The following is a 16,198-nucleotide window of genomic DNA, read 5'->3' as shown; positions in this document are numbered from 1 at the left end:
GAGCAGGGACGTGGCGTGGCGCGACATAGCACAGAGCGCCATTATCTTAACTGTCTTGCAAGCAGTTTAAGAAACCGGCTGAAATCCAGACAAAATATATTTTTTCCCATTTCTGCGCATTTACCTGCAGACCAGAACAATGGCATTTCTTAAACGCAAGGCAAAAAAAGGTGCTAGTCTAGTCTCAGAAATGGCAACAGCTTAGGCACTGAGACACCATGTATAGGGGAGACCTTAGAGGTTTCTCCGCCAAGTGCAGGTGTGTTCTCATCCCCGCGCTGAGCTGAAGGGTCCGGACCCGGGCAGTCTGGCCTGCCTTCTGCAGAGACGAACACAAATTTCGGTTTGCGATGCCCGGCTCCGCAGCTCTGCTCCCGGCCGTGCCGGGCGGCCTGAGCCGGGCGCTGCTGGCCGCCGGGGGGCGCTGTCGACGGGGCTGCGCCGGCCCCGCCCCCTCCCGTTGGTCTGACAACGGCGCGCGCGGCGCTCGGCGCGAGCGCGTCCGAGCGGGAGCGCCTGAGGGCAGCCGGGGGGGGGCCGGGAGCGACGCCCGGAGCGACGCCCGGAGCGACACCCGGTGGGACACCCGGTGGGACACCCGGAGGGACACCCGGAGCGACACCCGGAGCGACACCCGGAGGGACACCCGGAGGTCCTGGAAGGCGAGAGGGAGGCGTGGGGTTTCACCGTTAGGAGTCTCGGGGAGGTTATGAAGGTGCTTTGAAGGCTGGAGCTCCTCTGCGTCTCTGAAGAGATGGCTCCAGGGAGACCTTAGAGAGCTGGAGAGGGACTTTGGAAAAGGGCCTGGAGTGTCAGGACAAGGGGGAATGGCTTCACACTGACAGAGGGCAGGGTTAGATGGGATATTGGAAAAAAATTCTTCCCTATGTGGGTGCTGAGACCTTGGCACAGGTTGCTCAGAGAGGCTGTGTCTGCCCCATCCCTGGAGGTGTCCAAGGCCAGGTGTGAAGGGGCTTGGAGCGAGCTGGCCTAGTGAAAGGTGTCCCTGGCCATGTCAGGAGGTTGGAAGAAGATGATTTAGCTTTAAGGTTCCTTCCAACCCAGACCATTCTGGGATTCTGTGATTCAAGGAAGGCCCTTTTCCAGCTGAAATGTTGTATCTCCTCTTGGCTCCCAGCTTGTAGTTGCCAGTTCTTCTGGAAGCAGGCCTGGCAGTCAGCTGCGATGAGCCATGTGTTGTTCTCAATAGGACGTGCGTGACATGTTCGCAGAGAGGAAGGCTGTAAACAGATTGTCAAGGCCAAGGTAAAAAAAGCAAAGGATTGAGTAAAAGCCAAAGGAGCTGGTTGTGTTAGTTTGCTGGCTGTTGAAGTGACCTCAGGTCATTTTCAACATTTCTGGTTTTGGTTTGTTTTGGTAGAAAATGAATGTGTTATCTCCAGCATATGCTCTCCAATGCATCTTCATGTGTTCCCATCTCTTTGTTGTATATCAGGTTATATTAACTGAAGGCAGAATCATAACACAGCAGGAAAACATTCAGAGGCATAGCTAGCCAGATTCAGGCATTTCTCGCTCTGCTGTTGACTTTTCTGGTAACTGTGAGCGAGGCAGCACAATCCAGTCACTCCTCTTTTCCTCTCTGAGGAAAAAAGAATCCTTCTTTTTTCTCATTTTGAAAATAGCCTTAGATGAAAATGGTTCTGCATGCAGCATGTAGGGTTTATTATTTTACCTTTCTTTTCTGTTGTCTTTCCCCTGCTATTTTTATTAATTATTTTGTTGCTGTTCTCCATTCAATAGGTTTGAAGGAATTCTAATAACTGTGATTATGGTTCCTTGAAGGCTCACTTAGCACACCTTTTGGATGAAGGAAAGAAGAAGACAAGGTCCTCTAAGAAGAGTAAAAGCCGCACTTTAAATAGGCATTGGGAAATGTCTGCTGATGCCATGCCATTACCGTGTAATCAGCAGAAGTGTGTTGGAAAAACACCCATCAGTGACTTCAGAAAAAAGCCACAGTCAGACAGGTAGAGAACAGAAGCATAAAACCCCAATTATATGTTCATGACTAAAGGTATGAAATGGACACATTTTCACTGGAAATTAGAAAGTCCTGAATTCTTGGTCATAGCACTAACAGCTTGTAACTGTCTCCTTGCCAAATGTAAATTTAGTATAATGAACTGCTGCCTGTTGAAGTGCAGGCTAACAGAGGAATATTTGCAATGGCAGGCATATCGTTTGGCTTTCCTTTTAAAAAGAAGTTGTCTTTGCTCATAGCAATCTAGATATACACCCAGTCTAACACATATTTTTTAGGCTATATTTCAAAGTAAATGGTTTACATGATGATGCAGTAAGATTATGTAGTGAATAAAAACAAAGTTAGTGCATCCATTCTTTTTCACCCTAAGCTGGCTGCTGATGCATGGATTCTCACTGGAGAAACGCAGTGCCCAAGCTGTTGGGAAAAGCATTGGGCAGATAAAGGCTATTTCCACATTTCTTGCTAGTGTCTGCTTCAGCATTCATAGGGTTTTTTTACCTTTTAGAGCTATTACATATGTCTTTGTAGTTTACATGTACTAGATCTAGCATGTATAATGCCATCATAACAGAAGTTGGGATCTACTCAGGCTTCAATTAGTCTCAGAAGAAGCAACATTGATTCTTTGAATTATATTATTTAAAGTTAGAATGATACTTAAGTTCACTTTAATGTTCCATTTTGCCAATTAAAGCGAGCTATACTATTATGTTAGTCCCTCTTCTAGTGCATTTAGTACAAACTGAAGGTTTATTCTCTTTCTGTTTCAGACCACCTACAACTCTTCCAAAGGCATGGGGAAATGTAGATTCAAGTTCAGCTGAGAAAGTCAGAGGCCTACCTGATGTCGTTGGTAAAACTGGTTTCCCTTAATGCCATCCATTTTAGTTTGCACTTGTAGGAGACGTGATACATGTAACGGTTTCAGCTGAACAAGGGATAAAGTTGTGCTGGTTTGAAAGTAAACCAGTGGGAGAAATTAACCCCACACAAATACCTCGCGAGAGATTTCAGATCGCAGTTACAATTTAATAGAAAGATTACAATAAATGCAATGATACAGAAAACCTGGTTTAAAACCACAAAGGACAGTCTGGCACCCTGTTGGTCAGGGTAGTGGCACAGTCCGATTAAGCAGTGGTTGCAGTCCTGTCAAAAGCAGTGGTCTTGTGGAAGTTCAGGTCCTCCTCTGGATGTCCAGTGGTGTCCCAAGTCCCCAGACTGCCCAGATTGTATAAGGTAGGGGTCAGGTGGTACATCCCCCAGGGCAGGGAGTTTCACAATGGAATGATGTAATCCCATGAGTTATTGAGTATTTTTGGAGTCCCTGATAGTTGTTGCAGCTGCCTGTTCTGCTAGTGCATATTCAGTTCATTATAGCCCATCAGCAGAGATGACCCTCTCAGGATGGGTGGTGCTGCTGCTTCCCCGGCTGAGTCATTGTAAAGATAAAGAGACACTTGCAGGGTTTGCCTCTTCTCATTGTATCACCCAGATTGTATCCTGGGGGGTCTGCACTGAAAACAACCCATCATTAAGAGTTCATCACAAAATGAACGCATGTAGAGGGGAGTAGGATACACAGTGTGGTTACAACCACATGACACTCTTTCTCTTGCCAGCAAAAATCAAGCTCAGAAATGGCCTGACACATTTTTGATGATTTGTAGGTAATTTTGAAGATGAAGAGTCTTCTAACAGAAAAAAAACACAGTTGTGAAACTGTGAATCACAGGTTATGTTTAGATAATAAATTCCAGTTCTGATGTAAGCAGATCTCGTTCCTGAAATGATGCAATTTTTTTACATCATGCCTGAGCTTAGTTGATAGTTCCATGCTATTATCCTCCTGAAAATCAGAAGTTAATAAAGGAAATTTTAAAACACACTCCAGTATTTTTAAGCTCCATTTGCTAAGATTGCGCTTCCAATGGAAAGATGTTGCACACTGTTGCACAAAAACTGCAGCAGTCATAGTGTAGATTTAGGGATTTATTATTCATGCATCCCATGTTCTGCAGCAACAGTTCCAGGCTACAGAATCCTCATTTCTTTCTTGGCAGTTCCTGAGGAAACAGGCAGCAATCCATGGAAGTACCTGGCAGAACGGCGGCAAAAGCGTCACGATCGAGCAGTGGCCGAAATGCAGCAGGAGCTGGACTGCATTGGCAGGGTAAGGCAGGATTTTTTAATCCAGAGTCTAGAGTGCTCTTCTAAAGTCAGGGCCCAATAATTAAATGATCACCCTGACCTCCCGTTTTAGGAGAAGGAAGCCTCTGTTTTGAAGCTTCAGGAATTCCTTCAGCTAAAAGTGATGGAATCAGATAAAAAGAGTAAACTTCTGTTTGAAAAGATTGCGTCTGACGTGGCTCTGGAAGGTTTCTCTTTTGAAGTAAGGCAGCTCAGAGCATTGGCTCAGCTTCAGTTACTTGTACCTGCTCTGTATAACATCATCTTATGTCTCACCGGAGTCCTAAGTTGTTGTTTTTTTCCTTTTTTAATTTTTGTTTTTTAATATTCACTTCTCAGAGATTTAGAGTAGGATTTTTATTGCAGGGTTTGGAAGAACTGTGGAATATGATCGACCAGGAATCCTCAAACAGAAAGAAGTGGGTTAGGGCAGTGGACGAATCCCTAAAGGAGATCGAAAGGAGTCGAGCCGTTAAAGTGAGCTGAAGTCTCAGTAACTGTTATTTAAGCGTAAGATTATTATTTGCTGATAATGCTGGATGCAGAGCAAAGAGTAGCTTGTTTCCACAGGAGTCAGAGGTCTGCCAGTAGTTCTGTTGTGTGGTGATTGCTTTCTTTTCACCAATAACTATTCACTCATTTTATGCCCACATAATCAGGAGAAGATACTTTTTTCCTAGTTTTAAGGTGTTTCTTTCTTTCACAATTATCTATACTAAAGGTGCAAGGAATATGTGAGCTGCTTTTCTTTTCGTGGAGGGTTGTGTAGGTCAAACTTTCATCTGGTCTGTTAGTTTTTGGGGGACGTACCTATTCTGCAGCTGAGAAGGAGCACAGGCATGACCTAGCTCAATTTTAGTTTGGGTTGGCTGGGTGTCAGAAGCAGACGTCTTGCAGTTTTGTAGTCTTCAGCCTAAGCTATAAGAGTCAGTGGACATCACAGGAAATGTTTGGATAAAAAAAATGGATAGACCATGGAAGAGCTTGCTGCACTGTCCTTGCAGGCAAACAAAAGCTGTTTGTTCTACCGGTGCCAGTTTCTCCTCTCTTTGTAATGCAGGCATGATGAGTAGGTCCCCGAGTATCACCAGTAACCTTTCTGTTGGATTAGCTACAAAAAATGTCAGAGATGACCACATTTACTTTAATTTTGTGTTCACTTAAAACAGGCACTGGTGGATTCCCTTCAGATACTTAAAAGGAAGTTGGTTTGATTTTTAAATTCATATTGCAGCCCGTCTGCAGAGCACTCAATTATCACAGATATCAAAGAGAAATCTGTTGAGTAGTAACAAAGAGGAATGTTTTAGTTACTATCTTTATGAATTACTGAGAAAAATCAGTCTTTAAGGTAACTAAGATTAATATTCTAAAATTTACTTCTCAATCTGTGTATCATCCAATTGAATTCATTGTAATGGAAAAATTGTCTTGTTCATGTGGTTTTTTAACTTGGGAAACTGATATTTGAGTTACACTTTTTGTTGTTGCTTTTCTTTATTCTTTTATTGCACAGATAGCAGATGTGCTGTCCAAGTATACCGTGCAGCTGGAGGAAATTTCCTTCTTCTTGGCAGCTGATGTTCACAAGCTCATTAACGATAAGGCCATGGTAAATGTTTTTACCTGGGGCAAGATAGCAGACTGAATATTCCTAGAATGTCTGTTTTTCCCCACTGAAATTTGTTTTTTCTACCTACCAAATACGGAAGAGATTTCTACTTTTCAGGGTATTCTTTATCATTTGTGTTCTTTTCTCCCTCATTTTCCATAGAAGACACTTTTTTTTTTTTGCATGTTGTATGCTGCTTCTACTCCTGGTTTTATTTTTTAATACACAGACTATAAACAGAGCACTGTTGCATAATGAGAGGGCAACTGCCAAGCTGCTCTTTAATCTAATGAAATCAGAGCTCGAGAAAGAAAAATTGCATCAACTAAAATGGCAAGAGAGAGTCAAGGACTGGAAGCTCATCCAAAAAAACCGTGTAGTTCAGAGTTTCAGGTCAGAAATTTTGCAGTCTTATTTTGGAGAGTGAATAACACAAAGTGACTAGTGTTCACTTGGGGTTTCTATAAACAGTAATACTTTATCATTTTGTCCTTATACATATCATGTATGATATCACATGTATCATGTGTCCATTATACATATTCTTCTTCCATCCTGCAGAGAATTTATGGCAAGTGAAGAAATACAGAATCCCCCAACTGTGAAAACGGAAATGGAAAATATGATAAAGGAGCAGATTGTACTTAGTGAACAGAGACTGAGGGTTTTGCAGCACACTGGGTATGGCAAAAGAGGGTATAGCATAAAGGAAAACAATTCTTTCTGGAGTTAATGAGGGACTTGGCTACAAACTGCACTTTGCTTCCTGTCAGCGTGTGGTTGTTAAATTCAGCACTAAGGCAGGGTCTAAACCTATTTTTGTACCGCTCTTTTTAATGGAAAAAATGCATTATTGATTTTCACTGCACCAGCTACACTAAATAGGTGGTGATTGAGGGCTAAAAATGCAGGAATGCAAAAGTAATTCTTACTGACATTTGAAACATGGTAGAAATGGGCAGACAAAGATGGGTGGAGAACTAGAAGTTGGTGCTTTTGTCAAAGCATTGTTTCTCCATGGGACTTCATTTGTCTAATAAATTAAGAGAGGAGTCTGGATAGAAATCTAACACTGCTGTATTTGAATATCCACCCTGCAAACAAGAAGCATTTTTGGGTGCAATGCATTACAATATTTACAGGGAGATTTTTAAAATGGATATAGGAACAAGGTAGATTACAGTTAGTTGCTTGTTGGGCAGTAAACAGTTGGCCTCGAACAACAACAGACTCTTTGGTTTATTTTCGTTGCTGAGATGGCTTTAAATAAAATAAAGCACAGTAGTATGGCTACTCTGATGCATAATTTTATATTTTAAGTACTGACTGATTTGTATTTTAAAATACCTGACTCTTTTTTCCTACTTTGATAGCACCTTGTTGCCTCCAACACACACAAAATCTGAGATAAATGAATGGTACAGAACTCTGGAGAATTTAAACAAAGTTATAGGTAAGTTGGGAAACAGTCTGGAATTCAAGCAATACTTTCTTCTTTCCAGGTAACAATGAGGCAGAAAGTTGCTTTGAAAGTGCATGTTTGCTCGCTTCTTTGTTCTGTGTGTTCCCTCATACCTTCTCAGTTGCTTTGAGGTTGCAGTGGGACCCAAAGAAGCTGCCTGTGACATCACTTTCCTTTGGCCAGTACAAACACTTGTGCATGGTGAGATCCAGCAGGAACTGGCTTGCTTAGAATTAACCTGGGGGAAATAGAGGGTTAATTTTGACATGGATCAGTTCTCAATCACACAAAAATACTCAATTTTAACTCTTGGAGAAGAAGATGGGAAGCACTGGAGATACTTCCTTTCTCTTTATCCTGTAGTGTGCCTTCCCTGTGGTGTGTCTGCCTTCTCTTGCTGCAGAGCACATCCTGTTGTGATGTCTGTAGCCTGTATGGTAGCAAAGAAGTTGGTAGCAATTGTAAATGACTTGCTACTTTTAAGCATAATGATAAACAGCTTTGTATTAAAACATCTTACTTGATTCCATGGTGGTGTCACACAGGTGTGCAGACACTGCTGGCATCTGTTCCCTGTGCTGAGATAATATGGGAATCTGTGACTGTGAAATATGGGAATCTTGACTGTGGTCTGTTCCGTGTCATTCAGACACCCGTAATGCAGAGTGCGTGGAGAAAATGCGTGTCCAGTATGAGCTGGTGCAGGGCAAATGTGAGGAAAAAGTGCAGATCTGCAAGGTGAGTGTCACAGCTTTGGGTGTGGTAGCCATGGTACAATTGTCGTTACAGTAAAATGTGTCTGAGGATCCACCAAACATTGAGATAACAAGTGAAATTACTTTTTAACCTCTGTCTTACTCTGTTAAAAAAGTAACCATGCATTTGGTTTCACAGTAGTGTTTGGTATTTGTACTTGAACTGTGTAAAAGCCATAACAAATGCTGGGAATGAAGGGAGTGCTGTCTTACATTTACATGGAGGATGCAAGGACCCTCAGCCTTTGTGCTAAATCTGTCGTATCTTGGGAAAGAAATTCTACCTCTCTGCCTCAATTTCTCCCTTAGTATCCAATGGAATTGTATTGTTTACTAACAGAATGTGGGGTCTAGGAGGCTGAATCTTTCTCTGTCCATCACAAGAGAAGAAACACTAAGTTTAGCCATGCTCTCTGAAAGCCATGCAGTATTTGTTATATGCATGTCAATAATTCACTGTTCTTTCATTTAGATGAGCTTGTTGGATATGAACATTTGCCCAGGAGTTGTTGAAATTGTGTATTGCGACATGCTTCAGATGACTGAGAAACTAAAACACAGGTTTGAAGAAGAACTGGAGCACATGGATGTATGTTTATTCCATTTACTTCTATCACTCCCTGGGATTAGTGTGTTTTTCCTGTGCTCCCACATGCAATGCCTTCTGCATTGTAGGCTATTGATGTCACATTGGAAAGACATCCACAGTGTGACTAAACACTACAAAGAAATGATGTTTGGTGTGATTCACACAGAAGAGTTCATAATTACTGTGTTTATTATTCGTAATACAAATATATTGTATTTTTATTATCGTTTATGTCTGAAATATATGTGATAGAGACGAATAACATATGGCCCAATCCCAAATTTCTTCCAATCTGAGCTTTTGTGATTCTATGCATAAGAATGACTGGGCAGTTGTTCCTAAAGTGATAGATTTCAGAATGTGATTCTGTGCTTTACAGTGCCAGAATAAACAGAAGTTTTGGTAACTCTCACTTGTAGAATAAAAATCCACATTCTTACTCAGTTTACTTGGATTTTTTTTTTTTTTAACTCTCCAGATAGAAGACGCTATGTTGAATACTGGTCGTGTAATTCCAGGCAGCCTTTTATCATGTTACGTATCCTCTTTCTCATTCATTTCACCTTCCAGCAGTTTAAAAATAACTTGTTCACTTGAATATTTTTCTTTAGAGTGATTTTAAGGAGATGGCTGAACAGCACAAGCAGCATTGTCAAGGCTTGTACAGCTATGTTGAGGAGGCTGTGGGTCTCTGGGATGTCCATCAACTCCAACTGTCCCAGCAGGAAGATGTGCTTCAGAAGAAAGTAGATGAATACAGATGGGAACAGGATGACATAATACAGGTATAAACATAAAAGCGAGGATGTGGTATAATGTAAAGAAAGGACTTCTTAAAGCAAAGAACCATCTGGAATTCAGTATGATGCCTTTCCTGGTCTTAAAATCCAAGAGTCAAACACGGTTAGAAGGGAAAAGGGATTTTACCTTGGTATTTATTTTAAGGATCCTTAGGTGCACTATGTCTAGGTTGAATGCACCTACATGCACACCAAAATAATCCACCCCAAAGATCTGGTCTAATATTATAGGTCTTACTAATTGACATATCTATCAAAGATTCCCCAATGAGAGGCTCGAGTGAGCCTCTCTCCCCAAGGAGCCTTCCCCTGGATGGCTCTATCTTAGTTTACAGAATGTGTTCTGGGGAGGACCTTGGGGTCTGGGGCACACTGATCCCTGGCTACGAAGCTTCTGAGATGTTGAGTCTCCCAGCTGAACAAACAAGTCCAAGAAAGAAGGCAAAGAGCACTAAGAATACAGAAGTTGTAAAAAGGTGTAACAGGGGTATAAAAGAAAAGGCAAAAAATCTTCATGGCATCAAATACAGCTGCTATAAAATTAAAAACGTAATCTCTGACTTTTATATTGGAATTTCTACTTTTCAGTTTCATTCTGTCAGGTGCATTTTTGCTAACTGCTTGATTCACACTGAATGGACAGTCCTGTCTTACTCTTGATACAGCAACAGTGATAAAGATCACTTACTTCCTGTATAAAGTGGCTGCAAGTTGCTATTATGAGATCTTGTGAAGTGTAGAGTCTGGTTGGATGTCAAGTTCTCATAGTTACTACAACCACCTTGGGGTGGCAATGTCAGAGATGTTCGTTATCTAGGAAGATCTTCCTAGGTGATGAGTTTTGCTAAGGTAGCTTCTCTTCTTGGTGTAACATATATGTACAAAATTAAATTACTTGAATCCTAAATATTTATGGAGGTTTTAGTAGATACTAAACCATTTTTACTGGCTTTTTTATGTGGCTTTAGACGATGAAAGATGATCTGGATATAATTCTGGAAAAAATGAAAATGGCGAGCTGTGAAGAAGAGCTGGAGGAATATTTGGAGAATGCCCTTTTTTCTTTAAATGAAATTAGAACGAGGTATGAATTTTGTGTTGTAAACTTAAAAAGTAAAGCATATTTTAACATTGGTTGTACTACTTAGGCCTTGTTTATGCTATTGTGTGAAGGTGTGGAAAAAGCCTGCTTTTTACTTCATGTAAGAATGTAAAATAATGTACTTACTGAATGAGGTTAAGGCAGATAATACCCACAGTTTAGGAATAGGACAAAGGAGGACTGCTATCATTCAAAAACCATTCCACATCAGGATTCCTGTGCATACCATTACATCCATGCCTTATTCAGAAGGTAAAAGTAGTAGTTGAATCACAGGGATCAGAGGTTGGTCTGCACCATCACCTCTGCACTCAGATTTGATCTCATTCAAAGTTGCAAGGACCCAGATCTTTGAGATAGCCAAAGTGTTTATTTTGGTAAGCTCTCTGTTGCCCTTCTCACAATTAGGCATTTGTAACTTTAAACACCATATAAAAATTAGTACAATACTGCTCTCCTTGCTGAAGATCTTAGCAGCAGGTGTGAAGCCCGAGAGGAAGCAGGTCTGTTCTCATACCCAGGAGGTTTTTCCTGTCTGTTAGATCAGAGGCACATTAGAAGAGCAATATGGACCTGAGGAGCAGATGCACACACCTTAAACGCCTCACAGTGGGATTGTGGTTAGAGCTGTGGCTTTGGTACTCAATACTCATTCAAACAATTCAAAAAAAGCCAGAGGTAACAGACTGAGTGAAAATATAATGCCAGGTTGCAGAGACAGAATGTAACCTATCTGAACACATACATAAATTCCCCATAATTATCTTTGTTTAGGAGACACAGCACATGTAAATGTAAATGAAAACAAGTGTGAACATTGATTTTTCTTGAATCAAGACTCAGCTTGAACTGTTAGTTTTTATTTTCAAGTAAAAGGAAAATAAACCAGAAAGGCTCAGTCACAGCTGAGCACAGTGCAGAATTAACATGGAAGACAGTAAATTGACCTCTCTTATGTAAGCAGAGTGTCTGAATGGTTCCCCATCCAAAAGGAAGGATGTAAAAGGCTTTATTGTAAATATTTCTTAACTTTTGTGCATTTATTTATTTGTAATGCTCTAATCTCTAACAAGCCAGGATGTGATTGTATTCAGTATAAACAGATGAATGGCAATGTTTAGCCTAAAGGTTTTATGAGATTGATCAGAAAGTTAGATTTAGATTTTAAGGCACTGTAGTCATACTTCATTTTATTTCTATACATACATGAGTCTCCTAAACAGTGACCTTAAATTTGACAGGAATGAGACACTCAAGCAAATTTTAATGGATGAAGTAATGGCTTACCCAAAAGCTATTTGGGGGGAATTGACTTCTTACACTATATCCATCACCCAGCATTTTAGTGTGAAGGAAATCTTCAAACAGGTAAAAAGAAAATTTCTCCTTGTTTAAAACCTTAGTGGTGTATTAATTTTTTGTGTTAGAGAAAATTTACATTACCTTTAAAATTCAGATTATATAAAGTATTGTTTCAGCCATTGAATAAAGTGCTTTTGGTGGAGATAGCAGAGGGAAACAAAAACATTTCTCAATCCCACACTTTTCTCTCTGTCCTTGTTACAAATGGCATTTTAGCAAATTCATTTGCCTTTTGAACAGAAAACTACAAGGTTAACAGACTTACAGTAATCAGTTTGAGTGTTACAGGTTCTTGAGATAGTAAGTGATCTATTAAAGACTTGTATCTTAGTGAAATAGATACATTTTGAGAAGGGATATGGATTTCTTATAAGAAAGCAAATCTGTATTTTAAAATGGTGTGGCAGGTGTTTGTTGTTGTTTTGCTTTTAGAACTTGCAAGGCCAGATAGACGCCACAGTTCAAGATCAAAATAATACCTCAACAGTCCAAACAGGTATTTTTGCTTGGTTGTTTTTCAATCTTCATTTCTTTGGCTTGTAACCAGTAGAACTCTGCTTTAACTGTAAATAACTAGTTGAGGCTTTAGGAGCTGAACATATGGTGGAGCAGCGAGCTGAGAGCATTGGGAAGGAGAGGAAAATCCTAGAGTATCCTGGGTTGGAAGGGTCCCATAGGGATCATGAAAGTCCAATTCTTGGCCCTGCACAGGACACCCCAACAATCCCACCCTGTGCCTGGGAGTGTTGTCCAGACCCTTCTTGAGCTCTGGCAGCCTTGGGGCCGTGCCCATTCCCTGGGGAGCCTGGGCAGTGCCCCAACACCCTCTGGGAGGAGAATCTTTTCCTAATACCCAGTCTAATCCTCCCCTGGCTCAGCTCCAGCCATTCCCTTGGGTCCTGTCCCTGGTCACGGAGAGCAGAGATCAAAGCTGCCCCTCCACTGCTGCCCTTGAGAGGAGCTGCAGCCCCCAGTAAGGTGTGACCTCAGTCTCCTCTCCTCCAGCTGAGCAGACCAAATGCCCTCAGCCACTCTTTGTATGGCTTCTCCTCCAGACCCTTCACTATCTCTATGTCCCTCCTGTGGACGTTCTCTAACAACTTTAGATCTTTCTGATATTGTGGCATCCAAAATTGCCCCCAGGGCTCGAAGCAAGGTCATCCCAGCCCAGAGCAGAGCAGGACAATCATCTCTCTCCACTGGTGCCAGAAGATAGGGACAGCTGTCAAAAACCAGCTGGAGAAACAAACCCAACTGAGAATCACATGATCTTGGCACAGGAAATTGAAGGAACAGAGGAAGAAGAAGATGGGGAGAGTATTCCTCATAAAAGTAAAGAAAATGAGCATGCAGAACAAGCAGTAAGCATTATGCAGGTAAGTGAGCAAGAGAGTAAGTTTGAAGGTGAAAGCAGTCTTGTCCAAAATAAGGAGGAATAGGAAGTCTTTTTGCTGAGAATGAGTAGAAAGTCCTTTTTTGCTTAGTCTTGCTTACAAAGCACACCAGATCCTTACAAAGGGCTCTAGATCCTTTTATGGGGAAATAGTGTGTATAAAACAGTTCACAACCATTCTTTTTGATCTACTTTTAACCTTGTAGAAACCCTTTGCATAGATTTTTTTTTTCATCTGTCTTTCATCACAATGTTCTCAGCCCATGGTGAATGATTGAAGCTGTATTTGTACCTAAGTTTTAGGTTTTCAGTTTCTACAAATTTATTACCATAACAAAAACCTTTTAAAACATTGTCGACTCTGCCTATGTCTTGCTGGCATATATAAATGTATAAAATATTGCCAGCACTGTGTAAATGTCCAAATTGAGAATGAGAACATTATTCTAAATCTCCCTAGGATTCTTCCAGTAGCTCGTGCACTGTTGATTCTGTGCTGATACCTTTAAAGGTAACGTGATGATTTCCAACTGTTTCCCAGTCAGTGGCCGAGAGCAGCAAGGCAGAAAGGACTGAAATTGCCATGGAGTCTCTTTCCACTGCTAGTGGAAACACTTCCACTGTTCTTGGAGTTGAGGAGGCAGGAAAGACTGACAGGACAAAGAGTAATTTTACAAAATACAGAGAGGAAGAATCACTTCCTATGTACCTGAAATATGTACTTCTCACAGAAAGTATGTTTGTCAAGCTGAAGAAAAGGTGAGTAGCAAACAATTTCTGTTCTTTCTTTCCCTTATGTAATAGACAAATTTCAGCTGTTTAGAAGAAACATTAGACTATAGAGGCAAAAGTTATCTAGTTACTGTTATATAATTAGATATTTATATAGTTAGATATTTAATTATAAAATTATGATTGTAAAATTAGTGTGTTATTCCACTTTTTAAATTGATACAAATAAAAGAAAATGTTTATATTGCTTTGTATCCATGGGCTGTCAAAGTACCACAAAAACATTTACCTTTACAGAACATGCATATTTTATGGAAAATTACATAGTGAGAAAATATATTACAGAAAGACAAGTAATTTGCCCAAATTCCCTGCAGAGCCATGAAAGTAAAATGCTTGGTACTCAGTAGTATGCAGCTAGCTCAAAAATTCTACCAGTATTGTGCAAATGCTACTGAAACCCTATCTTCCTATAGCCAGAAGTTAAATTCTTAGAAATAATATATTTAATAAACTCTCATTTATTATTTACTATTCTTCACTGTAATAGTTCTTTTTCAATCATAGGGTTCGCCTCTGCTTTTTTGAACACTTGGAGAAATGGTGCGCAGAATCCTCGTCCAGCTCCTTTATCTTTGTAGCTGCCAAGAAAGAGGAGCTGAATGCAATACTTCTGCTGCATCTTCAGATGCATCAACAAAAGCAGGAGGAGATACAGACAAATATCTACAATGCTCGAGCTGGTATTGACTGTTTTTGGTATTCTGAGCATCACGTCTTCCTTTAGAGATGGTCCTAAGTGGGCCAAAATCTGTTTCAGCATTAGTTAACTCAGTAGTAGAGGACAATAGAAAGCAGCTGGCTGTCCAGAAATTCCCAGTATATTATGTTACTCATATATTTAAAATTTCTTTTTTATTTTATTTATTTTAATTTTTAATTTATTATTTTTATTTTTTTATTTATTTATTATTTATTTTCTATAGCTCTTCCTGGTTTGTGCTGTGTTACTTTTGGAAAAATAGACAGCAGTGCCTTGATTGACAACTGTTAATGTTAATCATGTTCAGCTGAAGATGTTGAACATTCTGTTGTCAATGTTTGCGAATTCTCATTCACCTTGACATTATTTAACAAGAGTTTGAGGTGTACAAAGAATATTTTAAAAGTGTTGAAGAAAAAGAAATTAGCAAGCTGGGAGAGCCAAAATGGCAGGGCCAAGCTTCTGAAAACATGAGAGGAAGGATTTAACTCTGTGAAATACCACTGAGCAGCTACAGAGCATCCTCCAGTCAAAACTCTTTTGGCATGGGCAGTGTCAGGTTTTTATGGTGAGAAAAAAATATTTTAGACAGGTTTGTTGGTCTCTAACACATAAGCTAAAAAATTATTTTGGGGAACAGGCAAATAATTTTTCAATTTCCCTTTTCCTGCAAAGAGGACAGGTGCTTCTTTTGGCAGCTTTCTTGAGGTGATTGGCTGGCTCTTGATTTATCCAGCTATCATTCCAGAAGGGAGACCAAAACTGATTTTTTTGTTTCCCTCACAAAACCAGGAAAAGTGTATTTTCTGTTAAAAAATATAACCTTTAGTTTTGTTACAAGACTGAGAACAGAGGGATAATGGAGATGTCAGCAATAATAAAGGAAATAGAGGAAAAAGAATGCTTAGAGCAAACAAGAGACATTTGTGGTTTGAATGGGTTAGGAGCTGTTAAGGATATATGCCTTACACAGAAGAAAAGTCAAAGAAACCAAATTGAATGTATTTAATTTGTATGTTTTAGCTACTGTGAGGTCTGGCTTTGTTTATTTTGCTGCTGCTGCTGATCACAGGTTGACTGGGCATTGTGATAGTTCACAGTAAAACAGGGAATAACGTCCCTGGTGTAAACTTCTTTTCTTCTCAGCGGAACTGGCGCTTCACAAAGAGCGTCTTGAGTGCCACTGTGCAGTGCTGGGAGAAGGCTTGAAAAAGGAGAAGGCTGAATTTCTCAAATTCTCCGACCAGCTAAATAACCTCAACACAAACTTTCATTCCCGAGTCCAGAACTTGGAGCATGACTTCCTCCACGCTCCTGTGACTGAGCAGTAAGTGTGCCACTGCTGATGCTGTCAATCTCCGTAGTTAAATACTCCTGATTGCTGCCTGAGATGTTTATGGTCTACATTCTGAACCTGGTTTATATGT

General features: G+C 40.4%; 1 protein-coding gene across 5 annotated transcripts in view; it reads left to right on the top strand.

Annotated features, from left to right (window-relative positions):
* Positions 1-487: 487 nt before the first annotated feature.
* Positions 488-16,198, top strand: part of CCDC180 (coiled-coil domain containing 180) — a 28,982-nt gene continuing 13,271 nt past the window's right edge. For 2 of the 5 annotated variants that reach the window (XM_048313153.1, XM_048313150.1), the window contains exons 1-20: positions 897-1,266; positions 1,807-1,991; positions 2,782-2,864; positions 4,075-4,184; positions 4,275-4,403; positions 4,568-4,678; positions 5,718-5,813; positions 6,043-6,206; positions 6,375-6,494; positions 7,187-7,266; positions 7,925-8,013; positions 8,503-8,619; positions 9,231-9,404; positions 10,388-10,503; positions 11,763-11,889; positions 12,316-12,379; positions 13,027-13,259; positions 13,818-14,035; positions 14,576-14,751; positions 15,918-16,098. In XM_048313153.1, coding sequence (XP_048169110.1) covers positions 1,897-1,991; positions 2,782-2,864; positions 4,075-4,184; positions 4,275-4,403; positions 4,568-4,678; positions 5,718-5,813; positions 6,043-6,206; positions 6,375-6,494; positions 7,187-7,266; positions 7,925-8,013; positions 8,503-8,619; positions 9,231-9,404; positions 10,388-10,503; positions 11,763-11,889; positions 12,316-12,379; positions 13,027-13,259; positions 13,818-14,035; positions 14,576-14,751; positions 15,918-16,098 — 2,483 coding nt within the window. In that variant the 5' untranslated portion in view covers positions 897-1,266; positions 1,807-1,896. The other 3 variants (XM_048313151.1, XM_048313154.1, XM_048313152.1) reach the window with 3 other exon arrangements.

Source organism: Corvus hawaiiensis, chromosome 9 (assembly GCF_020740725.1).
Source record: "Corvus hawaiiensis isolate bCorHaw1 chromosome 9, bCorHaw1.pri.cur, whole genome shotgun sequence".
In the NCBI taxonomy this organism is placed as follows: Eukaryota; Metazoa; Chordata; class Aves; order Passeriformes; family Corvidae; genus Corvus; species Corvus hawaiiensis.
The sequence above is the reverse complement of the archived record's forward strand: the minus strand, read 5'-3'. Positions and strand labels throughout refer to the sequence as shown.